Source organism: Syngnathus acus, chromosome 16 (genome assembly GCF_901709675.1).
Source record: "Syngnathus acus chromosome 16, fSynAcu1.2, whole genome shotgun sequence".
Classification (NCBI taxonomy): Eukaryota; Metazoa; Chordata; class Actinopteri; order Syngnathiformes; family Syngnathidae; genus Syngnathus; species Syngnathus acus.
Genome location: NC_051101.1, coordinates 12,541,405 through 12,568,690, shown reverse-complemented (window position 1 = coordinate 12,568,690; position 27,286 = coordinate 12,541,405). Strand labels below are relative to the sequence as shown.

Sequence of the window (27,286 nt, the reverse complement as noted above, 5' to 3'; positions counted from 1 at the left end):
GGCAGCTTACAGCTAATTAGTTCAGGCCACAAAGCGCAAATGTTTGATTTTCTTTCTGCCAGCCTTGAAGACATCTTACGGGGTGATTCACCGACTCCGTTCAGACCGTGTTTTTGTTGCTCGTGTGATCCAACGAGCGACTTATTCACTCGGAAAGCGTCGATTTATTTGATTGCTTTTGAGTCACTAATGCCAATCCTTTGTCACTTTTGCTCACATTTCCACATTTTTCTTCCCCCGACTCGAAAATCCTGCTTGTAAATTCGAGGTGAATCCAAGCGAGGAGCAACGAAATCTTTTTTAGCCCAGAAATAAGACACTAAAGAATTAAACACGTCATGACTTATGTTTATAGAATAATGACTCAAATGTTTTTTTTTTTATTATGGCAAAAATTGCTGGATTTGTTCACCGTTAAATTGCTGTTGGGGTCTGAATGTGCTTCAATAAATAATGAAAAAATAGGGCAGCAGATAACAGGGACAAATTGTGTGGGTAGCATATTTACCTCTAACCACATGCAAGCTCCCTTTTGAGACACGATGGAAAGAAAACACTTGTAATCATACAACTGATAATTTATGCTCAGATATTTCAGCCGCAAACTCCCGCGGGGATAATTGTGGCCTTAAGACGACGACGTGTTGCCACAGCAACAAGAAACCTGCATTTGCAAACCGACAGCAAAAAAGAAAGAATAACAAAGCCAAACTTTTCTTATTTAATTTATGTACATTGTGCGCACGTGTATGTGTTTGGTGATCAATAAAACATTTGAATTGCATTAGTCCCACTTGAGTCTATACATTTTAAATCAGGCTGTATAAATTGCGCAGGTGAAAAGTGCTGTGTCAGCACCAACACATAAAAACACATCACGGTGAATATTTGGTACTGAGTTCCACCATTGTTTCACGATTTATTATCCACATCCAACAAAAAATTTTTTTAAATAAATGAACTCTGCCGTGAAAAAAAAAGAAATAAACTTCCGCGAGGCTCAGCAATTAGTTAATGTGCCATGAGTATTTAAGTCGCAGTTTGAAGGTTTAGACTTGCTGTAATATCGATGCTAATTTCTTTTAGCGTGTCTATGGATTTCTCATTAAATGTTAGCATTAAGCTGGTGGACTTTGGTTGGGTTAAATGTTTTGGTGTTTCAATAAAGGCAAAGAATAAAGGGGGATTTGATTTAAATAATTTAAATCATGAAAATAATTTTAAGAATTTTAATAATTAACAATTTTCTTTTTTTAATCTTTACTGCTTGGAGTTTGCTACTGATTCTACAAGCCCTACCAGGTGTACCTGCGAGTTGAACCTCAGTCGACAGACGCCGCAGGAGACGTGCCTCTTCTTGGTGGCAGCGGGCTGGAGGCCCAGCGTGTGATGTAGGATGGCCTTCTGGACCGGGTCCATCTGCGGAGGGACCACACAATTGGGGGGGGAGGGGGGTAAATTTTCTCTTGATTTTGGTTTACAGGAAAAAAAAAAATTCTATTTACCCCTGCCCTTCAAAAAAACCAATACAATTGCAGTAATTTTTTTTCACAATTATCATACCAACTGTAGTTACAGTTTGTGTTTGTGTGCACTTGTAGCAGCGACAAGCAGCTTGTGTTAACTTGTGAGGCTTCAGACTTGCAGCTCTCGCCCAAAACTTTGCAAAGGGAGGGCTGCCATGTGTGTGCGTGTGTGTGAGGATGATGACACACGGAGTTGGCGGCCTGCTCTGGCAGCTCGGCATGCTGGGAAAGCAGAGCTGTGGAAAGGCAGCGCCAGTGAGAAACATCTGGGCTGTGACAGAGCAGGATGACCTGCTGTTAGAAATACGCGCTGGCCTGCGAACATGTTTTTTTTTTTTTTTTTTACTCTTTTCAAAAGCTCAGCATCAGGACCGACCTGGGAAAACATCCTTCATCCTACAATCCATCCGTCAGTTGATGGCAACCCGTCAATCTTCCTCTACAGCTGCTTTAACTGATGTTTCATTCTTTAGTGGTGATTGATTTATGATTTTTTTTTTATGTATTTATACTTTTTTCAATCTGTTTTATGTTTAAGCCAGGTTGTTTTAAAACTCTGATGTAACGTAAAAAACCCTAATCCAGTCTTGAAACCCTAACTAGAAAAGTCAATTTAGAACCCTAATCTAATGGGGCTAAAAACCCGAAACAAAAACATTCATGAACTCTTGAAAGCTTAATCTTGTTGTGAAACCTGAACCCTGACAATGCATTGGAAGTGTGTGTGTGTGGGGGGGGGGGGGGTGTTCTTGGGTCTTAGGGTTCCGGCATCAGCCACCCACCGAGTGGCACGGGGGTATCACCCGAGGCTTAGCAAAAGCCGTGACTGGTACTAAATGAAGCGGCGTGCTTGTATAATGCGAACGCCTACGCCGCGCGCTTCCCACAACATCCCATAATGCTGGCTTCTCTGCGGTTTCTGCACAATCGTGATGGGACGCCGCCGCGTTCATCATGCTCGAGGAACAGATCCGCCGCGTGCATCCCACTCGCAGCTGTCAATCATCCTGACGAGCGGGATACGTCTACGCGGCCTCCGGCGCAAATTACGTCGGGGATGTGATGTCATTCACGCCGCTTGCGAGTCGACACAATAGGTATCTGGTAGGAAATGATAGCATTTACTTCAATGACACCGTGATAGGTTCGCATTACGATGTGACAAACTCACCGACGCTTCAGTCCGATTATAAATCCACATCGTTCGCTTCGATTGTTATGCAGTAGCTATTCGATGCTATTTTGCTCCAATTATATGGCGATACATTAAAATTAAAAAGTGATACGATACAATTCATACGCTGCCCGCGCTTTAATCACAATGCCGTAGATACGATTTTCTCCGATTACGATACAATAGATACGATTTGCTCCAACCTGATACGACACAATTCACTCAGTTGCAAAAAATGTTTCTCTACTTAGAATGCAGTAGAAGCAATTTAGAAATGATTCACTCAGAAATCAGTTGGTCTAGATACGATTCGCCCAATTACGATACACTAAATAGAATGCACTTTGATTACGATGCCATAGATACGATTCGCTCCAATTGCGATCAATATTTGATACAATTCACTTCAGTTATGATGTTTCATTCTAATTACAACAATACAAACGATTCAATCAAGAGACGATTCCTTCAAATTACAACCAGTAGATACGATTCCCTCAAATTATGATGTGATACGATACAATAGAAATATGATACAATTCACTCCAGTTTTGATAAAGAATATAATCCCTCCCATTACGACGCAGTAGAAACAATTTTACGCAACGGAAATTAGCATAGACGTCAGGCTGAGTCTAAAGTTCCGCACAACAGCAACTTGAACACACCACATCTTTTGAAATCATGCGAAATGTCATTCTGTGAGCTCGTCTCGTCACGGGAGAGCCGATGGCAGGATGCGGCGTTTATTTGGCGCGCGTCATGTGACAACCTGTCCACCCCGGCGGGAAAACACGACAGTGACGACGGCGTCTGACTTTCCCGCATGAGAACTGCCAGAAAAGACAAAAACTAGCGGTGATCTTTTCAAATCAATGACGCGACATTTACTGCTGAACCGCCAGCAATCAATACAATTTCAAAGCACACAAAACAAAAGCTGTCACAGGTTTGAACTTTGAATTTTTTTCTTGAATCCCAAATTGATGCCACAAAAATATGCTGAAAGCAGTCCACTAAATCTGAAGATAAATTGTTTTGGTTTTTTTTGCTTTTGAGCAAAGCGTCCATCTTCTTTGACTTCCATTCGTCCCTTCCAGCACGTACGAATGTCCTCCCTACTTCTGCTTTTGTTCCCCTTCGCTCTGCTCTAGGCCGTCACCGCACCGTGAAGAATGTTTGCCCGGAAGGCGTTTGGCCGTGGCCGCCCCAGAACTCTTGAGCCAGATGAAAGACGCAAAGAGAAAGAATCTCCTGGTCCTCCTGCATATAAAATACAGCTCGAGGCTTTTCTTGCTTCAGCTTGGATGCAACCCAGCACTGGCTTGAGACACTGACACTTGCTTGAAAGCAGAAGCCGCTTTTGAAACCTTAGTTTGAAACCCGAACCTTGCGTTGAAACTCCAATTTCAAACAGTAACAATTTCTTGAAAGGAGAACCATGTCTTAAAAGCATCATTTGAAACCTTAACTTTGTCTGGAAACCTGAGTTGGAGTGATTAGAAATGGAAACCCTAACGGCGGCCTGAAGAACCGCAAGCTCCGTCCGCACCCGGTCCTCCTTCCTGCTCTGGGCTATTGTTGGCTTTCAAGCTGACGTGACTTTGGCTTGGGGCGCGGACTGTAAATCACGTCGACTGCGTGACCTGACGGCAGCGAGATAACGCACAAGCTCAGCACCTCCTAAATCGGCCCACAATAGAAACGTCCCACTTACGACGATATTAGGAAAGCGCACTGAGAGCCAGGGAAGAAATCAAGCGGCACTCTGGGACCCGAGTGCCGAGTTGGCGGCGTGACCAGAACGAGGCTGTTCGTGTCAGTAAAAGATTTTGAAAAATTGAATAAAGTCCCTATAAGATTCACCGATTATAACAAATAATCATCAATTCGTTTGATAACCGATTATCTGAACCCAAGTGGGTTAGGAGAGCAATCCAGCATTTTCTTTTTATACTGATTATTATTCATTCACCGATTATAAAATAATGATCAATTAATTTGATAACCGATGAGTTGTCGATTAATGACTTCTAAACCCAAATGGGTTAGGAAAACAATCCAGCATTTTTTTTTTTTGCACGTCCCACAAATTCATTCCTGTCATTTTAAAATGCTTACCTGCCTGCCTCGCCAGGAAAAATCAAACATGAGGCGGACCGCGTCATCCATACGTGTCGTTATGATTGGCAGCTGGGATATTACACCGACTCCCTTGCTGACGTCCATCAGCAAAAAAAAAAAAGAAAAAAGTGCAAAGTATAGCTTGCAGTTTCCCTCTAAAGTGCAACGTCAGGCGAGGCTTATAAATCCTCGTCTGTTGGCCTGCTGGATGGACTTCGATCGGTTTTTTTCCCCCCAAAATTCCCTTTTAGGGTAATTTCTAATCTATCATACTATCAAGAAGCCGGCCCGGACGAAGGATGGGGGTGTTTCGCCGGTGACAGCGTTCAATAAAAATCCAGATTAAACCATTTATCTTGCTGTAATATTCCATCATGAATATCAAACGCAGTAATGAGAGGGACGGGGAAAATCCATGTCCTTGAACACACATCGGACAACGAGACACAACCACATCTAAGCATCCTTTTTTTTTTTAAATGACCAAGCAACTTGCAAATCAAATTCTTATTTATTTGATAATAACTTTCTTTTATCGAACACACATTTCTCCAGCGTGCCTGCCTATTAACTTCCCGTCGCTACATAACTAGCCGCATTTTTCCGAGGCGAGTCACAGCAGGTCGTGTCTCTTTTAACCGGAGGCCTTCTCGTGAAGATTTACTGCTGACCTTTGACCCTCCCCCAACCGCACCCCGGGGTCTCCCTTATTTAATTACCAGCCTAATCCAATCTGTGTTGTCTTGCTGCTACGTCCCTTTAGCGTCTCTACTGCTACTCGAGTACTTCTGCCACACGTGTTGCACGCAAAGCTTCCAAAACACACTTGAAAGTTTGAAGTGAGCGAGCGAGATTGCATTTTATTCATCCCTGTAGGCAAATTGGTCGCATGCCTGGATAAATTTCATTAGGTTGGCTCCACGCGCGCCAGATTCTTCACTCTTTGATGGCTCGACGTATATGTTACGACAAAGCCCGTTGTATATTTTGCGGTTTCTGTGTGATAGTAAATGTCATCTTTAGAGTTTCTAGCGGGATATTTATCGCCAAAGTATGATTTTAAATCTGCGTTTGGGTTTTAAACGAGCTCTGGCTGATTTGATCCAATTTGAGTTGCAATCTTGTGTTGGATTAAAGAAAAGAATTTAATTTAAAAATGATTTAAAGGAAAAATTATTTAATATATGACTAAATTGAGTCACGATCACGGGAGGAAACTCGTACGTCAAGTTATCAGTATTTTTCCGTCTCGACTTTGTAATCCTTAAGACACAAGTGCGCTTCGAGCTCACTTTTACAAGACTCGCATGTTTGCACTGAATCGTCTCCGCCACATTCTTGCTTGATGCCCTAATCTCGAGCAGGGCGTCCACTGAATGACACCAGATTTCAGCTCAAAAGCACTGCACCAAAACAACGGGGCGGACACTTTTTTTTTTTTCCCCTCCCAGTCGTAAACATGAGAGTGGAATCTCGGAGGGCAAAGGGTTCAACACAGTGACGGGAAAAAAAAAAAAGAAAAGGGATGAAAGGTAGCGAGATTTGGAATTCTCTGCAGGCCATCTGCGGTCGCACCTGGTGCCACCTGGCCGTGTGGCAAGAGCTTCATCTTGAAAATTTATATTGTACTTCATCTTTTTGCGGCGTCAGTGAAGTACCAGGTTTAGCCACAACACGCCTGGCAGCACTAAGCACTACTTGTAGAGCAGCAGTAGAATTAGTTTGGTATGCTAATTTATGTTAGCCGGTCTATGGTGTTTGTATATTTATGTTAGCATTAAGCTAGCTAGTTTTTGTGAATTTCATTATCTTTAAATGATCGATGGGTAAATTTTTTAACGTTGAGCTTTCCTATATTTTCACATGTACGCTGGTCATCCCAAAATTCAAGATAAAATGACTCATTGAGAGGCCCGGCGGACATTTAGCACATCGCAAAAACACGTATGGCACTTTGCTTTCAAAGCTCACCTAGTTGTGAGCTGGAACGCGACTAAGGTCAAAGTTTGGGAGGAAAAATTACACTGTCGTCATCGCCATGGAGACCAGAAAACAGAACATGGTCCCAGCTGCAAAAAAAAAAAGGCAAAATTATTTGAACTTTTGTGCTCTCTGAGATTTACGAGCTCCGAGCTCTCCAAGCCGGTGAGTTTCAGGATCGGTTGCCCGGGCGACTGGCAGATAAAGTCACAAGTTTGTTGATAACCTTAATGGCTTAAAGCTGCCTGTTCCTCTTCTATTGGATTTTTTGCGAGAAGCTCTAATTCACAGTCGCGGAGTACGTCCTTCACTTGGACTAAACGCCATCGTTAATCTCCTCCCCGCTGAGCTTGAATGTCTTTCTATTGCTTTTCTAGTGACCGTTTCTTGTTCACTAATTTTCAAGAGGCATTGTGGGAATATCCTGTTAGTCATTATACATTTGATGAGTACTACAAAATGGCCGAAAAAAGTTTGTAAATGTTGCTAAGGCCTAAATAATGCTTCATTCTCAAACCATGATGCTTGTTCAGGCACATTGTTGTTGTAAATATCTCGCTCGAGACCCTGAAGATGACATTTACGGTCTGGCGAGAAACTGAACCGCAAAAAAAAATCTCCGCATCAACAAATACCACTACTGATAAATTGCCTCCTCAAATGCGACCAAGTTTTCTTGTCATCAAATAACTCACACTTGTTAAAGTTATTTTTTGAAGACGAGTCGTTTAAACGCGTCACAGTTGTTAACCTGTCGGCCGCTGTGTGGCCGCTTTGTAGATTAGATAAGATAATAAAATAAGATAATCCTTTATTATTCCCTCAATGGGGAAACTCCTATGTTAGCAGCAGTACACTTAACATATACACACACACACGCATGCACGTATGTCAAGCTAACTGTGCTAGCAAAATTTTAACATAGCTCACACCAATCAAATCGTTGTAATGAGAAACATGAGAAATGAGAAACATATCATCTTTTTTGTTTACACATTTATATTAATATTTTATTGCCAGATGAATGAAACCTGTTTCTCGAGCTGCTACTACAATTTTGTTATAACTCTGAAAACAGTTTTGTTTTTATAAAAGGTGTGCTTAGGGCTGTATTCTACCAACAAAAGCACACAGTACTTTGTTTTCAGAAAAAAAAAATTGCTTCCTGCAATGTCATCTCAACAAAAGCTTGTCGAATGTAAAAAAATTTGGCATTTTAGTCGGCGACAATGCTAACAAGAGCTAGCAAAATCCTGACTGATGATTATCCCATCACTTTGATGACACACTAAGTTACTTGAATAAACACGTCCGTCACCACCATTACGCCGAAACACTAACATTTGACTTAGTGAGTGCGGGTCCACGCCCCAAATGGCTTTTGATGGAGGCTTTGGCGTGTGCGTGTACATTCGCCGGAGTGTCTATGCGTGCTCGTGCGCGCGCCGCTGCGAAGCAATTTCCCAGCGTGCACAATCAATAAATCACACTCCTGATTACTCTGCAGGGGGAAATGGACTTTGTATTGTTTCTCTAAGACAAATGTCGGCCGCGGGCGAGACAGATCTTATTTTCAGGCTTCCAAAGACTCCCGCACACACGCTTCAGGTCTTAAGCTTCAAGTTTATTTTTCAATTCAGCCCAAAAAAAGGTTCAATTCCACACCAGCTGGCATCTTATTGCAATCCTCACAGTGTTTTTTTCTTTGGCCTGAGGAAAAACAACCAATCAGAGGAAGACGATGATGGTGTCAATCTTTTCATTTGAGGGCAGAGGCGGCCTTAAAATTTCAACTGTCAGAATCTATAATGTAATGATTTGTTGCCAGTCCTGCGATTGATAGTATGACTGACATGATAATGTGAATTTGGTCAGGCTGACTCAACAAAAACAAACGCTTGACTGTAGGAAAACATTATCATTCAATTTAACGTACATTAAAATAGTCGCTATGGTAACCACATATTACAGCAGTACAGTAATGTGGGCTTTTTTTTCTTCCCCCTCAGGAGAGCGCTTCGACACGATGAGTGGAAGCGGCGAGAGCCCAAAGTATCTGCAATGCATTACTCATAACCAAGTCGTACGCAGTAGTCGTAAATAAAAAAAAGATTCGACAAAAGAATGTCAGAGCCGTCACTATGCCGGGCCAGAGGAGGCAAGATGCCTTCCAGAGTTGTGAACTTTGTTGGGTGAAGATTTCCTTTGGAAGGGGGCAATCATAAAAGCAAAGGCAAGCAGTGAATTTTAAGATTAATTTACAGATTTTGGAGCGGCATACGTGTGTGTGTGGCTCTGCTCGTTGCATTTTCTGACGATTTACGCCGGGGATGATTTCTGAGTAGCTTGGCTGCCAAAGCACGAGTCATCTTCTTGTTAAAGCTCGCATGTGTTTCTCCCTCCGCCTTCAAAGCTCCTCACCTGAGAAATATGCAAAGCGGGCTGGCGCTTTACCGCGTTTTACAAACATGAATTTTGAACGCGTGCGAAAAAAGAAGCCGTTTGATACAGCCACGGTTGCCATAACAAATGGGAATACATTTTTAGTCCTCTTGTCTATAAAATAGAGTGTTTGCACATTACACTCAAGGGGGTTGGGCACCAAATAGAGTGACTCGGGAATCCGAGTACATCACTCACAGTTAAGTAAATATCTTCTTTCACTTTGCAACTAACAATTATTTTAATCTTTTTTTTTTTTTTGATAAATCAGATTTAAAAAAAAAAAAAAAAACGGAATTTCAGCCCTTGATTAATTTGATTGATTTCATCCCTTTCAAGGACGCTGCGAAACTGCTGAACGAGAAAGCGACATTAAGTGCAAGGACTCATTTTGCAAAAATCCAGAGGTCATATTAATGTCGGGATATTCTGTAAGCTTCCTTGAGTCTTTCTACCCATATGAAACGATTGCATCGCTATCATAATGGTGTCGTGCATTAGCGCTCGTGCACGACCTCACGTGCACACCCCTACAGATCTATTGATCCCCCCTTCCCCCTTTTGAGAGTCATTACAGGGAAATACGAGCCATGTCGGAATTGGCAGCGTCATCAAAAACGTGATGACGGCGGCGAAACAAAGAAGCGGAACGGATAAAAGCCGCATAAAAAGCCGGCAGACGGTTTCTTTTGAACTGGGTGGACAGAGGGTTTGATGTTTGGAGCGCAGCTGGGAAAAAGAGGAAGCGGTGGAAGGAAGGAAATGGCAATAAGCCCACGGGGAAGGCGGATGAGCGCTTCACGACAAGGTTGAAAAGTTCCACATTGTCTCTGCTAATTTGCGTGCGAGTCCACATCAAGAATGTGAAGAGCAAAAAAATCACTTTCCCACAAGAGACAAAGGAAATAGCAACAGTTTGTTGTTGGACATGCACAGGCCATCTTTTCAAGCAGCACGGAAAAAATACAATAAAATAAATAATCATCATAATAAAACAATATAAAATCAATTAAAATCAATTCAAATAAAATAAATGTTGACACTCACGGCATTGAATCCTGGGAAGAGGTTGACAGCGGCCGAGGCGTTGTCCAATGGGAAGGGAAGAAAGTGCTTGACGCTGAGAGCACTGTGAACAGACGGCAAGGCTGAGCGGGCCATGGGGGGCACCAGGCCATTGTGACATGTGTTACCTGTGTGGGGGGCACAAAATCATATCCACAATATTAATCAGAATATCATAGATATTATTGAAAATACATTTTTGGACTCGAGTTCCCCTTTAAATAATAATTCAAATTTTCCTCATATTTTTGTGTTGTTTTTTTTAAGCCCGATTTTTGCTGCCTGAGGGGTCCCTGGACTTTTTTTTTTTTGCACTCCACTTTGGGAACATTGGTAATTTTATCAGGCAGCTCCATCGTGGGAAAAAAAATCTTCCATGGTTTCAGTCCAACATGTCCATTAGTTTTATGGCTTTATTAATGCTCTTAAATCTTCACATGGCTGTCACGCTGCTGACCAGCATGAAGGGAGAGTGCTAAATGTTTTATTTTTAGCGTTTCAGTCACATTTAAGTGATAACGACTGCCGGAAAAAAAAAAACATCTCGACTACAACAAGGCTCCACACATGAAACATGTTTTGAATGACGTATGCATGTTGTGTTTATTCACCTACATTGGAACAGTTACTATGAGCCCCAAACATCTGCTTGAAATAAAAAGTTGGCGATGAGCGAGGGCTCAGCATCCAAACTCAGACACGGTTTCCCCCTAGAGATGAATCTCACTCAAATGCTTTGCATGTACAATTAAAAATTAACTATTTTCCAGGCCACTTTTAATCAGATAGCCAGCAGCTCGTTTTCAAACATTAGAATAAAAAAACAAGTAAAGAAATCGTGACGAGGTGGGAAGGAGATTTATGTCCAGTGTCCATTCCCGCTCGGGAACGATGAAGGTTATTTAGGATTACAACCGTATAGAATGGTTACGATCCAAATTATTCATACCCTGGCCACTTACTGAGTTAAAGTAAAGGCGTCTTCAAGTGGACATAATGTATGTTATGTCGTAAATGTTTTCAACAAGACATATTTTTTTTTTACTGTCAACAACAGACAATTTAATCGTCAGGAAATCTATCAAACATGTTTGTAAATATCAGTCTTCAATTAACAGGCGTCTTTACGTTAAAGGGGTTCTTCCTTTACAAACTAAAGCCAATTTAGTCTACAATGTACTAACGTCGTGCCGGGTGCTGCTGTTTTGGTTAGCTACAGAGACTCGAAAGTGGGCTAAGCGCAATTACTCGTCTTACTTATTTTCACTTAACAGTTGTGAGATCATGCAAAAGGAGCAAAGCCAACGTCCAAAATCAGATTTTCCTGTCAACACAGTGAGTTTCGTCTTGATCGCAGCCACAATTTTCCATAAATTCCGCTCGGGGCGACTCCAAAACCAAAAGGCCAAAAAGCATAGAAAAATATACAGTTGAGATTAGGCGGCCTCGGATGACCACCTGTGTCCTATCAGATGATCCGAATGTCACGAGCGAGCACATTTACGCCGCGTCGGTCATGCCAGCTGAAGTTTTCATAAACGGCTAATTGGAAACAGCACGACATTTGCTTGACGTGCCAGGATCAGAGAAGAATAGGCCGATAAAACCGTGGAGGCCGTCCAGAACTTGACGGAATTAAAGGAGCCCGTCGAAGCCCTAATGAAAAGCAGAGTGGCTTTGACGACAGCCAACACGTCGCATCAATTACAGGCCAAGGAAAGCCACGGTGGCGGCGTTTCAGTCGAGAGTAAATAAAAGCAAACGTCGTAAAACGAAAAAAGCTGCGAGAAAGAGGAGGAAGACGGAAGGCTAGAAAGTGACACGCAGCCGCCATCAGTAGATGGGCCGAAACATCAACGTCGTCTTCCACGAAAATAACAAATGCAGATTCGTAAACACAATTTATCTTGCGAACGTCACATGGCCAAAGACAATTGAGTACTCAACAAACCTAACGCTTCGAAAAATTCCAAATCAATTTCGAGTCAAACGAAAGCACTCAACCACAAAATGGAGCAATAAAACTCATATTAAAATGAAGCATATGTGGTTGAAAAAATAATAATAAATGCTTGAAGAGATGTAAGCAGGAAGAAAAGATGCCAGAGAGTGACAGCGTCGCCATCTGCTGCCAGGAGGGTCGCATGCGGTGACTCATGCGGAGGCTCCTCTTTGCGCGTCGTGCTTCTAATAAACAATAAAAGGCCATGTTTTGGTGCCACGTTCCACGTCAGCCTTCGAACACGCCCGTGTGAGGATTCCGTTTGGGTCGTCTGCGGCGTGATTGAAAATACATGGATGATACTCAAGTGTTGGGGAAATTGTAAATAAATTCCACTTTTACAAGGAAAAAAATGCAGCTACTCGAATGCCCCCCCAAAAAAAAAAAGATTGCTGATGTTTTGCCTGCAGCTGTGAGGAGATAGCATGACGGTCGTGACCTCCGGGCTAAACATGTCCGGACACAAAATGGTACATTCCGGCCATGCTGTACTGGCGACATGACAAAACACTAAGCTGGTCAGCATTAATCAATTTAATGTGACACAAATGTACAGAGGAACAAACGGGAGTGTAGCTCTCTTTCGCTGTAAAACTAAAAGCACTTAAAAGGAACAGTCATGTCACTTTTATCACTGTGAAAAAAAAATGAGATAACATCTGAGACAAGAACCTTAAATGACTCAAGCCGAAATACAATTTAGATTCCCCAACCAACATGAATTATCTCTCAAGTGCCTTAAGAAAACAAAATTTAATGAATCCAGGAGAACCTATGGTGAGCAGGATGTTGTAAATAAAAGTTCAGAGAAGATCGTAAGGCTTGCCGGGAAAAAGGAGTCGCCGCTTTTGAAGGTACAAACTGGGAAGCAAAGATCCATCATCTGCTTTATAGACATTTTTGCACAGGTATCACGTTTAAAATCTTTGCTTGGGTTGTCTTTGAAAAACGTAGCGAAACGTAACAGCAAATGAGAGCTCTGGCGGCCTAATGTCATTAATCCATTTTAGTGTCAAAATAGCACCTCCCTGCCATTAATCCAAGCAATAGAAAAGTCAAACTCAAGTGTTTTAAAGTTTTGGATTCCAGACAAGTCAAGCATCAACCACCAGCCTCCAAAATAACCACTTCATTTTCTCATTTGACACTTTATGCTAGTATGCTAGCCTTTAGGCTACATCTACCAAAAGCAAGGTAATGACATTTCATTTATTGCTATCTTTTGGATTAATTAGCCAGTCCATCAACGAATGTCTGGATTTTGCGCTCGGATGCCGTCGGCGCTTCCTTCCGAGCATTTAACCTCGCACATCTTGTCGCACTTTCAAATTAGGTGGTTGAGAAAAATAAAATTAGCATTGAAGCCGTTTAGCATATTTCTTAATTACTTTGCCTGGGTCAAATAACGAAGTTGAATAGTGCATGCGGATTCCTTTTTGTCATTTTGCATGAAGTTTCTTAGGCAGCTCATCGGTGTAGTTATTGCATCATTTGTGGTTGGAAGACCTTGAGGAAGATGATGTAACTGCAGCCGTTTGCTTTGGTGAATTATTAACGGATTTTTGTCCGGTCGAGCGCAAAGATTGATGTGGACGTGCATGCAACGTGTTCTACCAGTTGAATCAGTGACTGCCAGCATAATAAATTTGTCATTTTTAATTTAATAAATTAAAGCAATTTTGGGCTTTGTGTTGTATATTTGGTTATGACAGCGATGGCCAAAGTGGACGTGTGCCTAATTTTCGGCAGGTCGATCCCGAAGAGCATCTGCGGCGATGGCAGGAGGGGAAACGCGGGGGATGGTTAGGGCTAATAGTGCCTCAGTGCATCATGGGTAATCCGCGCATCTGTGGAGACTCCACTCAACGCTAGAAGGTCCAAAGCGATTTTGGCGCAACATATGCTTCCATGCATGGCTGCTGCTGCTGCTGCTCCACTAGCCGGCTGAGCCTGCCTGCAGTGCTGCTTTCAATGTGGCCACACAGCCGATAAAATTGTTTATCTAGCACAGATGGGAAATTAATCATTTCTTTTAGCTTTCATTTTGGTGATATGACGCATCGGTAACGCTGAAGACCCAACAGAACAGGGGGGGGTTTGCAAAATGTTATCTGAGGCACAACAATAGCGCAAGGGAGTGCCAATGCGAAAGAGTCAACAATCGAAACTATGAAAGCGTCCAGATCCAGGTTCTTTTCTTCTCTCCAAGATTGTCTTGCTTTGAGGAGGTAATCAAGTTCAGCTTGAACTAACATTGAGTGTATTGGTATTGCGTTCAGAATGGCCTCTGGTGCTCTGCCTTTATTGACATCGCAGGGGATGAGGCTTGATAAATATCTGCTGTGTCCTCACGCAAGACAACAACGGCTGCATCTCTCGCTTGCTTTTTTGCCGGAGGTGTAAATATTTGAGTTCTACTTTTGGTCTGTCAGGACTCAGGTGGGCCAGAACGGAGGGATTCGCACAAAGCCCCCAAGGTCCGGGTGGCCCAAAACAACCACTTTCTCCTCAGGGGCTTGATAATTAAAAGTGTGAATCCTATTAACTGGATTTATGTCGAGTAAATGAAATGTAGCAAATACAGAAAGAAGAAAAAATACAGTGGTGCCTTGAGATATGAGTGACCGCAGAAGTTTTTCGAGAAATGAGCCGTATTTCTTGCACTTGGAAACGTTTCTCAACATGCTAACATGCTAACAGTAGTTATGCTAACATACAGCAAAACAGTAACCGAGAAGATAAAGCAAATGTCTTGAATGAGTTGAACATTGTGACGTTGGAAAAGTTTGAATTGGTGGAGAAATGTGTCAGGGTGATTAAGTATTTGTAAATTTCAGTGTAAAAATGTAAAATACTGAAAAAGTATTGGAATGTGAAAAATGAATTGGACTGGTTTAAGTTGTTTGAGAAATGTGGTTGAATTGGGCAAAAACGTCAATTTTTCAATGGTTTGAATAATATTTGAATGAGTACAATAAAATCATGAAATATGGAGAGATGAGCTGAATTTGGAAAATATCTAAATTTTGGGGAATTTTTCTCAGTGGAAAATGTGGGCTGTTGCGAATGAGCTGAATATATTCACCCAGCTAAGTAAGGATAACAAGTGTCTGAATAATAATGTCAAATGAATATATTATTGCTTTTCAGCGCAATAATTGTTGAAGGCCAACGTGGGATGACAAACAAAGTACAGAGAGAGACGCTTGCGCATGGTCTTTCTCCTGTTGACACGGCAACGACTAAATGTGACTGCAAATATTTGTCCACATAAATTATAATAACATCTTATTTTTATGCCGGGCCATATTCCAGATGGTAAATAGCCAAACCGCTACAGCGTGGATGGAGATGCTGGGGATGCGAAAATAACGCCAACAAATACATAAGCATAACTCGCAGAAAACAAACCCTGAGGCTAGCGTGGTTTGTTTGGTCACGTATGAACACTATCATTCCAACCCTGGTGCGCACTGAACAAGCAGACTGAAACTGGGCAACTGTGGGGGTGCGACGGAACGCCAAAAATCACGCTTTTGTGGTTACATCGCAACTTCAATATTTTCATGAACAATGCAGACAAGTTTCGTCGTCCGCTAATGAGAAGTTGAGCTGACTTGTGTTGTCCTAGCTTAGCATCACAATGTAGCTGGTTCAAACCAAAATGGCCGACTTCCTGTTCAATTCCAAGCATGTGTTTTTGAGACTTTTTAGCTCATTCATTTTTTTTTATTGATCACACAAACGTTTTGTTGCTTCAAACCAAAACAGTTAATTTCTTTTCAGAACCCCTAAAAGTACCTACATTTTTGCCAAAATTGACACATTTGCAATAATCGGTGAGTTGTTGGCCGGGCACCTCAGACGTCCCTTCATTTGTCGGGAGTCAGCTGCCTCGCATTGGGAGTGTAATCACGTTGGAATAACTATCAAAATTGGATTCATCATAATTGGATTTCTCCTGTTTGCCAAGGGGGAAAAAAAGCAGTGGCGCCCCGACCGCCCGAGTCTCTCAGACTCTCTCGTCCATCTCCAGTCCACGACACGAAAAGAGAGCAAGAGAGTGCCGCGAGGTGATTCATTATTAATGGCAGTCGCCGTCCTCCAGACATTTTTTTTTTTTATTATTGGCTCTCGACACAGCTCTGAGCCCAGATAAGTGAATGTTGAAGGGTAAGGTAGAGGACGGCCAATGAACTCACTCCGTCTGGCCGTATAACGCTTCAGGCCGCCTCGTTAAAATGCCCACTCGAAAGAATGAATCCAGTGTGCCCCGTACATATTTATTACAAATTCAAAATATTAGGTTCGTCGTTGGTGCCCCCACCAAGTAACTGCTTTTTTACAGACAAGTTTGAATTTAGAGTTGCGCACCTACGGTGTAGTACCATGTTACACCACAACATGTGGGGCAGCACTGAGCTCTACTGGAAGTCCTGCAGCGTAATCTAGAGGCAAAGAAAGTCTTCAGCTAATCTCCCGTCATAATATTTGTCCCCACAGAGGAGAGAGAATATATTTCGGCTAAAATCTATGCTAATTGATGCTAGCCTAGTGCTAGCCTATAGACTTTTTGTCTCGTATTCATCTTTTGCTCTGAAACTTCCCCCATTTAACCACTTCAAAGAGTTGAAAATAGATTGAGAACAAATCTCTCAAACGCTTGGAATGTATCGCAAGTGTCGTAAAACTCCGCCTCCTTCCCCCCACTCTGCCGGAGCCATGCAGCATCATGTAGCCTCAAGACACAAAGTATGGAATTTTTGGTTTTCACAACAACCAGTAAAAATTGTTTCGTAAAATACATTGGGGTACACGTTTTGGTAACAAAGGAGAACGTCCGTTTGTTTTTCATTTCCAATTATTACATGCCTCAGTCAGCTCGTTTTATTTATTGCCTCCCTCATGGCTTGTTACTTGACAGCGTGAGAACGAGAACAGGCACTATGGAATATCTTAAAAAGTGTGTCGAAGTTGAAATGTATTAAAAATGGGGATTTTTCTTTTCCGACATTGCAGGTGACCTATCGCAGGTTCCTGCCGGGATTCGCTGTAATTAGTTACTGCACATGCATTTCATTTTAATTGGGAAAACAAGAGTATCTCCGACCCCCGACAGTCATGTGGTCCGTGCGTGGTCCCCCCCCCCCCCGTTAGCGTCCTTACATGTACCGTGAGCGCCTGGCTAATAAACGCGGCGGCCCCCGACAGTGACTCCACACTTTCCCTGTAATCTGAGGTTAACCAACAAGGCGTTCGCAGCGACCGCAAAGCCATTTCCTCCGGGCCCTTTGCAGAGTGAGAGCTCGAGCGAGAGCGAAAGAAGGGAGAGACAGAAAAGACGACTGCACTTTGTCCAGTCTTGCCGCGCTTTTCATGTTTATGATCACATTTCTTTTTAAAATGCATTTCAAAGCTGACAAACTGTTGTATGAATAATTGAAACGGGTCGTCGTTTTCTATTGGCCGCTCAAGCACTCAGGATGCATAAAAGGCAGAGGGAGATTTTTTTTTTCTTTTTTAAGTGCGCTTGTTTCACTCGGCTTTGATTGCGGATAAGTTAAAAAGATCGACCCGGCGTATCGTTTCGCGTCTGTGGACATGCTGTGTCAACAAAATTACTGATTAATTAACATGAATGTTTGTCTCGATGCACCTGATAGAGACAAATGTTGCCTAATGACATTTACGATCGGCGTGAATGCTCATCTCAGCATTCTCGCAATGGCGAGTGCGAATGCTCGAGTAGCAACCAATCACGGCTCAGTTTGCACACGTCACATGATCAAGGTCAGCGAGTGACAAAAGGCATTTTTACAGGGATTCAATGTACAGGAAAAATAATGACATGATCATTTTAGACAAATATGAACTTTTTACTGTTGAAAATTGTGCACTCTCTCTTTAAGAGGATGTGACATGAGATAAAAATGTATCTAGGATGTTGTTCTTTTCTGCATCTCCGCATGTGACCTCTCCTCAAACTTCCCGTAGGCGTGCGATGGCGAGACCACCGAGCCGCAATATTTTTCCCGCAAATTGGACGTGGGTAACGGCATTTTCTTTTCATTACAGCCACTTGAAAAATACAAATGTTATTACTCAACTGACCCCCACTGGGATGAGAAAATGTAATTTTCTCCTAATTGTCATGCATTATCTTACTAAATTCATGCAGATGCTCGCCTACTGTGCAGAAAGGCTGGCAGGGTGTAAAGACAATTTGCTTTCAATATGAGGAATAAATACAGGAATAAGTAGAAACATTTCGTAACATGTTCAGTAATTTAATTCTAGTGCAATGAGGATTAGGAAAAAAAGAGAAAGAAAATTCCCCAAAAATTGATTCACAAATAACATTTTTTTCAATTCTGTGCAATTACAATGTCCTTAAAAAATTTAAAGAAAAAGTACCTTGCAAGCCAAAAAAGCTAAGAATTTATTTACTTTAGAAAAATCTGGTAAAAAGAGGAAAGACTGGTATGAAATTATATTTGATTTTAATGCAATGCGGGTATGTTTGTTGTTTTCAAATAATATCAATGATGTGCTTATCGGGTAAAAAAAAAAGCAAAAAAAAAAGCAAAAATAGTGTCAAAAATAATAAGGGTTTAATTTCTTTGTATTTTGAATACATTTTCAAAGCACTAATAAGGTTAACACATAAAAAGTAAAAAAAAAACTATATATATATATATTAACGCAATTAATGTTTTTAAAGTGCTATGTTTAAGATTTAAAAATATTTGTTTTTGTACCCCCAAAAAAATCCCCAAATGAAAGTCAATTCATAAACAAAACTTGTTGACTTCTCTCTCTTTTTTAAACAGTAGTTTCAAGTTAGTTCTGTTGAAAAAGCAGCCCCCTGTTGTCGTGTCCATCCTGGGACTTTCTCCTCCGCAGCCAACATCATCAACCCTTCCTTCCTCTCTTCCTCTCCAACAACAGATGCCTTTAATCCGTGGGATTACGTCCACGAACAAGGTCACCCTCGCCTGCCACGAATCGGACCCGCACTTCCCCGTGCTGTCAGTGTTTATAATCCATGCAGAGCTCCTCCGCCTTTATGTTTCTTTCCGTTTTTTTTTTTTTTGCGGGATTACAATCAAAGGAAACTCAAGTGGATCACCTGCCAGATTGAATACGACACACTTTCATCCGGAACATGCGCACGCACGCACACACCGAGCAGTCGTGCATGCGTGTGCATGTGGCACATCCAAAAGACAGCCCAAAAAAAAAAAAAAAAAAGGGACTCACCGAAAAAGATGCTTCCCTCCATAGCTCCTTCACGCTTAACTCCGTGTCAGTGTGTGCGCGCGTGCAGCATGGCCATATACTCCTCAGGCGTGTGGGTGTGTGCGCGCGTACGCGTGTGTTCACTCCGGCGTCAATGCTCGCTCTGCAAACTGCACGCGGATCGCTTTCTTCCTCCCTCTCTCTCTCTCTTTCTCTCTCGCCCTGCATTCCCTCGGCCTCGCTCTCCTCCTCCTCCACCTCCTCCTCCTCTCTCTCTCTCCAAAGTGTCTATCTACATTTTCCAGCCTCTCCTCTCCCAGGAGGTCTCTCATCTTTGTTTTATGTGTCAACCAAGCCTCTCGCGCTCACTCACCTTTTATTTCATCTCACTGCTCCTTGGCTTCCGTTTTTTAATCCCGCAGCCCCTCTTCATTCGCCAGACGTATCTTTACTTCCCCGACTCCTCTCCTGTTTTTTGTTTTTTTTTCTTATGCTCTTATTCCTCACACTCAGCGCCAAACGGTGATCTCATAGCGGTAATAAACTCGATATGCAAAGTGGCAGATGAGTGGAATGGATCCCGATGGATTTCCTCTTGCGTTCCGATGCGCAATGTAAATGGACGGAGTTAAGAGTGAAAAGTGTGATGAGTGGGATTAAAAGTGTATGGCGACAAGTGAAATATGCGATAGGCAAATCAAATGATTTATATATAGAAATATATATATGTATTTTTTTTTTTACACACATACATGCACACACACAGCCTTATTTGAAGGCATCGAGTACTCAAAGAGGCTGCTAATACTAGCTCCCCCGATACTGTCCGTTTACACAGAATCTGTATCGGTGAGTATTCAAAAAGTGAATACTTTTTACAGGTGTCGCTGTGATTTTTATTTTATGCTTAACTTCTCTAAAGTTTCTTCCACAAAAGATCATGCGCATTATTAGCGTCTGGATTATGATAGAGAAAAAATGCTAACGTTCGGTCTCCTGGACAAGGTCATTAACGCACACATATGGACGTCTCCCCTCGCCCATACGTCGGGCGGTTTTTGACTGACGCCTTTGTGCGGCAGGTGGCAGCTAATCTTCTACAAAATGGAGCTAATGATGATGCGGGTCGTTCAGCAGCCACTCAGCTAGGCTGTTTGGATTTTACGACCCCGTGACGTCGGCCGTCATCCATCATGTTAGACGCCAGAAGGGGGAGGGGGGGGATTTGTTACACTAGCTGCTTAGCGTTAAGAGCACAGCTGCTTATTTCCCTCAGGAGTCGCTGCGGACCAAAACTAAAGAAAAATGAGAATGGTTCATATGGGACAACCAGGCGGCCAAGCAATAAATTAGTAAAGTCGACGTACTGCGTGCCACCTAGTGGCCGACAAGATGTATAAATGAAAAGTGATACATGCAATTATTGTTAATTCATTTAATTTTTCAGGCCTTCAAATTTATATTCAAATTAAATTCCTCAATACTTTTTACATTGTTTAAATAAGTTTAATTATTAAATATTTTTCATCACCGCTGACAGACTTAACATGGAACCACTCAAAAGTTTCAGGAGTTCAAACATAAAAAATGGTACCGTTCCACGAATGTCTAATCAGCGATATGTTGATTTAGGACATTTTAATCCTTTCAATTGTAGGCTGGTTTTCTTTGATCACATTCCATTTGTTAATGGTGCGATAATTCTTCCTAATAATAATCAATGACCAAAGCAATTCAAGGCGACATGTGTTTGTTGCTAACGCCACATTATGTCAAATGATTGTAAAAGTTCTGTTTTGCTGCGTTGCTTAGCATTCCCGCTCAGGCATGCTCTCGCACACACGCACACACACAAAGAGTGGTCTGATTGGCCGACTGTACCACTTGCACTGAAGGTCAGACAGAATTGACCGATTCAAGTCGAAGGCGACGCTATCGACTACAAATGAGATGCCTTTCTTAATCAAAGCAATGCACGCACACAGAAGGCACGCACACACATGTCTTGCAGATTCCCCATGACGCGTCTGCTCCAATCAAAAATAATAAATAAAATGTCCTCTGCCAGTTCAGTTCCTCAGCTAGCGCCCCCTTCAGGCTTCTTTGGCCAACCGTTTTGGCCCACACACGTTTTCAATTAATCCTCAATTCCCATTCTGCCTGTCCAAGCTCGCTCCATCCATCCCTTCATCCCCGGGAGCCTGATTCCTGTAAATATATTGAATCTATAAGCGTTTTTTAACGGTGATTTACAGGCGTTATTTGTCAGTGTAGCGTGTCGAGAAGCGCGGGATACTTCATTAATCTCGCTGTCACTTTTAAAACGCTTTTCGATAGGTTGAAGGAAATAACCGCTTTTTTTCATGCTCCGGGGAAAGTGAACTTAAAATATATTCTGGCGTTATTTCTATTTTTGCTTTCATATTTTTTATTTTATTTTAAATTGTTTTTTTACATAAATATTTCAGTGTTTTTTTTTTTAAATAAATTTGTTTTTTCACAACATGGGTCAAAATGAGTGAATTTGGAATCCTTGACAGATTCAATCACGTCAAACTATTTTTTGTCAAAGAAAAAATGGACTATTTTTTGCCACCATACGCGTTATTAACCTTGTTTCAAAGGCTTGATTTGCCACCACGGTGAAGCGGCGCGGAGGAGAAGCCCGAATGCGCCGTGACGTAGGGCCCGGGATACTTCATTAATCCCGATGTCACTTTCACGACGCTTTTCATTAGTTTGAGGACGACAGGATCCGTGCAGCGCTCGTAAAGGAGACGCCAGAGAGGGGAAATGGGCCTCCTGAGGGAGCTTGTTGACCCACAAGGCGGAATGAAGCGCTATCATGTTAACAGAATCATTCTGGGAGGGAAAAATTGTCGCAATCGTGTGCCCGCTTTTATGCTTTGTGAATCTCGAGTAGAACCTCTTATGTCCAAAGCAATTTATTGCAAGATGCTGGTCAAAATCCTATTTGTTTGGAGTATCAAGAATAAAAATATATTTACCAAAAAAAATACTACATTGGAATAATCATCAGCCAATTAGCTCAGCGCTACGAGGAGCTTCAACATTCCTGAAAATTGGTTTCCATACAAAATCGGTTTTTGCACAAGCCTATCATTAAACGCTGATCTTAGTGGAAAATTGTTTTAAACGGAAAACCTTTTTGCTGGTGCACATGAGAACATTTCTTGGCATACATTTGTGCCAGTGCTTGTTCTCAGGCAGGTGCGTTTGTGTTAACTTGTCCGAACTGATGAGTTGGCTGGCGTACAAAATGATGTAAGGCTGAGCGAGAGCTGCGACTGCTTCGCCTCTCAAGAACGTCCCGGCGTGTCGCTTCACGTTTGTTTGAGATTTATCAAGCGGCCGTCACGGGGAGAAGGCGCTCGTGCAGACGGCACGGGGGGGAAAAATACAGTGTGACTTATCAAGTTTCAAACGTTGTCGGAGTGAGAGTGACAGAAGTCTTGTGAGATTTACGTAAATCTTGGATAATTGCGTGGAAGTCTTGCAAGAATTACATAAATCTCACGTGATTAGCTTGAAGCCTTCGAATATTTGAAGAAGTGAATCAGCAGAATTCCTGTAGAATTTGGTGCTAATCTTGTGAAATTTGCTGAAGTCTCACATTATTTCTTTCACATGATATTTCTTGGATGATTAGATCACAACATTCACTGTGCAAGTCTCACATGATGCTGACGTCTCTAAAATAATTTTGTGGAAGTCTTGCGTGATTTAGAGAAGGTCTCGCGAGATGTTTCCGGAAGTTGCATGAGAGTTGCATAAATCTAATTTTGTGTAATTCGAGGACATCGAGCATGATTTAGCCGGAATCTCATAGGAATTGGTCAAGTCACATGATTTCGTAAAAATCTCGCAAAACGTGAGAGACATGGATATTACAGGAAATAAAATCTTGTGTAATCTGGCAGGAATTTGATGAGATTTGGCAAAGCCTTGCGTAAGGGAGTCTCCCATGCAAGTCTTGGCAAGAGACATTCATGACTAGTTTGATGCAATTTGAATTTCGTGTTGTCACATATATTGCGAGTTGAAGTGCCAAAATTTGTACGTTGCAGTCTTTATGTAATTTTTTTTATAGTGCAGCTCTGATGCTTAACATTGTGTTAGTGCTAAGTGTTCTTTTGGTGACCTGTGATTGCAAGGACTTTTCACTGGAGCATCTCCAACTTTTTGTAACATGCATCCCCCCCCCGCCCCCGACTCCCCACTTAGCCTGTTGCGACTCAAGTCTGACTTCCCACCGCTTCCCCTCCACGTGTTTCTTATCAGCGGGTGGCCAGATAAGCGCTCGTACCTGGGGGCCTCCAAGCCGGGAGCGACTCGAGGAAGACTGGAACAAGTGGCAGCATCTCCAAACTATTCTGGCTGTTTCCATTTACAGCTGGGAGTCATCTGGGACCGAGGCAGCTGAGGACGTTATTAATGCAGGGAGATAGCGACTCTGCCGGGGCAGGAAACCAGTTGCTGTGAGATTGAACGAGAAAAAAAATATTAGCAGTTTGTCAAACTCCACAAACTTTTGACCCTTCGCCTCGCTTGTTTTATGTTTTTCATAGCTGGGAGGATGAAAATATTCTCCTCCCCTTTTATTTGCCGTGCAACTCTTTGCTTTGGAGTAAATGGAAGAAGACAGCGGACTAAGTCGCAGAGTCCCGGCCGGTGGACGTGATTGCTAGCAGGTGGTCCTTCAAACGCTCATGGGTCGGAGAACACGCTGTACACGAGGTATATTGAAGCAAAAATGTTTCGCGTTACCTTGCGCCAACTCGCCGTTTTTAAAGCTTTTGGCAGATTGTAAACAGCTCTCGCCGTGCTTATGTTTAAACGACGTGATTAGAAGCAGATTAAAAGCAAATGGATTTACCTTCTCGCTGACACAAATCGGCCTCGAATTCATCAGATCAAAATCAGGCCTCATCCTAATGTAGATTAAAATACAAACACGGCTTAAAATGTGCCCTTGTGACGATAAATAAATATCAAAGGAGCTGTTAAGTTCTATTAGACTCCCGGCGAGTGTTTTTTTTTTGTAATGGCGGCGGCGTGTGAAGTCAATCAAAGCTGCTGATAATCTCCCTCAAGTTTGATTTCACCTTTTGTCTGGGCCGCCGCTTCACTCGATCGGCTTTCCGCGTCTTTTGTGTCTTTTGAGTCGGCGGCAAAAGCTTTTGACTCTAATTTGTTGCTCGTTAGACTGCAGCGATCGCGCCTTCCCCCGGAGATCAATACCTGCGCTCGTCCACTCGGCCCGCATTCTGCTTGACGGGCTGCAGGGACTGATAACGAGGAAGAAGAAGACCAAGAAGCGGGAGATTGCGAGGAGACGACTTGTGCGGGGAATGACAACAAGATCCATTTAGAATGGCTTTTATACGCCCCCTCCCCCCCGCCATTTTGTGAACTTTTAATTAGCGCGCGCATGAAACCACTTGAGGTTTTCATAAAAAGCCTCAAAGTGATGAAGAGTCATGTGACGCTCTCTTGGAAATTCAAACTCTTTTTTTTTTGGAAGATTAGCAGCGTGGGGAGATGCATATTATCATTGTTGGTGTTATTATTATTAGCTACCCGGGCGAGACTATCTTGTTGGAAATTCATCGCTTTGAAAACATTTGGTATAATTGGAATGGCCTCGGCGCTGATTAGAAAAGTGAAACAAAAGGTGGCGTGGAGTGTTGTCGTATTTTTAAATGAAGGCGGTCATTTTGTGTTGTCACTTTTTTCAGAAGTAACAAAAACTGAATTGGGAAAATATTACAATATAAATCTCAATTGAGAAAAATTCAAAGCCTCAACGCATCAATATGAATTTTCACAAGACTGTGACTTCATTCTTCCCAAGTGAGTTGAAAAAAGGCGCCGAGGGTTGCAGACAACCTTGGAGCTTTTCCTTCCAATATCGATTATCGCATAACGCCTGCGTGGTGATATCATGGTTATCATTGGCAACAAAATTGCCATTCCCACCCCAGCTTTAGTACTTTGATAATCGACGATCCGACTTCCATGGAATCGGCGTGCGAGCGTCCCCCGCCTTCGTTTGACAGTAATTGGTCACTGCTGTGTTCCCCGGTGACCTCCTTCCTTAATGCTCAGCAAAAAAACAACAGTGGTGTTAAATCAAGTCCGCAGCAGATGGCATCTGACTAAACAACTGGGCTTTTTACGAGGAACGGCGAGAGTAAACTGTGGTTTTGTCTAACTCGTAACCGGCGGCGAAGCCAACTCCAGGCCACCGGAGAGCGGATTAAGACGAAGGACAGGCTCTACGTGATCCGCTGTGACTCAGCCAATCATCTGACTCTTGTTACGCGGAAAGCCAAGCCAGGCATTAGCGTTGGAATGTCACCGGCTACACGCTGGAAACGGCTTCCACTGGAGCCGGCCGGGGACAAAGTGTGCGGGGACAAATTAAGTCCTCTGGGCCCCGCTGTCTCTTTTGTGGAAGGGAGCTGGGGAGTCTCGTGGAGGAGGCGTGGTTGGATGGGTGGGTGGTTAGTTGGAGGGCAGCTGCGTGAAGTAAACAAACACATTTCATAACTTGGCTACTGTACTTTCTGATTTTTAGTTGAGCATTTTGGCAACTATGAGAGCTCAGAAATACAAAAAAAAAAAATAAAATTCTAATGAGATTTTATAAAATAAAACTACAGAACAAATCTTTATTTATTTGATTTTTTTCCCTTAAATAAAGAAATCAGTAGGTCTATTTGTATCGGAGTCTTTGATTACAAAACTTACTGTCTGCACTTCCACATGAGTGCTTCTGCCACCTCGTGTGGAATGGAAGCCCACGTGGCTGATCATCTGACTTGCATTTTGGATTTCAAATGAAATCCCGATGTCTGGCGTTCCCACTGAACGAGAAGTGACATCATCAGAGGACGAGTCCAAGAAGGCTGTGCCGACAACAGACGCCAGCCAAAAATGTCAAATCATCAAAGACACAAAAAAAGGATCAAGACACGGCTCTTAATCCATGAATCAATCAATCAGGATCAGGGCTTGGATGACGGCCTGTTGGATTTGTGATTCCAACTTTATGGCACTGCTTTGGGGAAGTTCCTTTTCTGTTCCAAAACAAAGTCCACAAAAGGCATGCTTGGACCGGTTTGGTGTGGAAGAACACCGTCCGGATGAAATGAAATGGAGAGTGGACCTTAAAAAATCAACACAAAATCCGGAGATTTCAAACTGGTTATTTTGATAGAGGTACATTACATGAGGGATTTTTTTTGTGTGTTTGGACTTGTTAATGTAGTCTTGACTAGCACCTAGCTAGCTACTTGGCTAGCTAGTAGCACCTAACTCCGCTGTGCTAATGTACTTGGCTAGCTAGTAGCAGCTAAACCGCTATGCTAATGTACTTGTCCATTTCCACTACTGAAAAAAAGATGGAGCCAAGATGATACTGACTCATTGGCAGATTAATTCAATTTCTGATTTCTATCTATTTCGGAAAAGGTCTGATTCCAATCGGAGATTCCATCTGCTTCTTGCATATATCCCTGTCGTGCCACTTGAGAGCACAGAAATCCAAATTGTGTGACTTGAGCTCTGTAAATCCAGCCTTTGATGGCAACGCAAACGCGGCCCCCCTGCAGTGAGCTAATCTCTCTAGTCAGCGCCATCCCACTAAAAGCTGAGTGTGGTAGTTCGCCAGCTCCATTGTTTGGGAACATCATTTTGGGAGTCCTTGAG

At 42.5% G+C, this 27,286-nt stretch overlaps 1 protein-coding gene and 1 long non-coding RNA gene across 11 annotated transcripts in view; one reads left to right on the top strand and one right to left on the bottom strand.

Annotated features, from left to right (window-relative positions):
- znf385d (zinc finger protein 385D) overlaps nucleotides 1–27,286 on the bottom strand; it is a 55,560-nt gene that overhangs the window by 7,166 nt on the left and 21,108 nt on the right. For 4 of the 10 annotated variants that reach the window (XM_037275112.1, XM_037275117.1, XM_037275116.1 and 1 more), the window contains 5 exons: nucleotides 26,327–26,442; nucleotides 25,935–26,095; nucleotides 23,880–24,049; nucleotides 10,294–10,439; nucleotides 1,300–1,419 (listed from right to left, as the gene is read on the bottom strand). In XM_037275112.1, the coding sequence (XP_037131007.1) occupies nucleotides 1,300–1,419; nucleotides 10,294–10,439; nucleotides 23,880–23,934 (321 nt within the window). In that variant the 5' untranslated portion in view covers nucleotides 23,935–24,049; nucleotides 25,935–26,095; nucleotides 26,327–26,442. Of the gene's footprint in view, nucleotides 1–1,299; nucleotides 1,420–10,293; nucleotides 10,440–19,573; nucleotides 20,295–23,879; nucleotides 24,050–25,934; nucleotides 26,096–26,326; nucleotides 26,443–27,286 lie in introns of those variants that run through there. The other 6 variants (XM_037275120.1, XM_037275121.1, XM_037275118.1 and 3 more) reach the window with 5 other exon arrangements.
- LOC119136532 lies at nucleotides 23,931–24,966 on the top strand. Its single transcript, XR_005100770.1, has 3 exons — nucleotides 23,931–24,051; nucleotides 24,142–24,310; nucleotides 24,779–24,966. It is a non-coding gene; the product is annotated as an uncharacterized LOC119136532 (long non-coding RNA).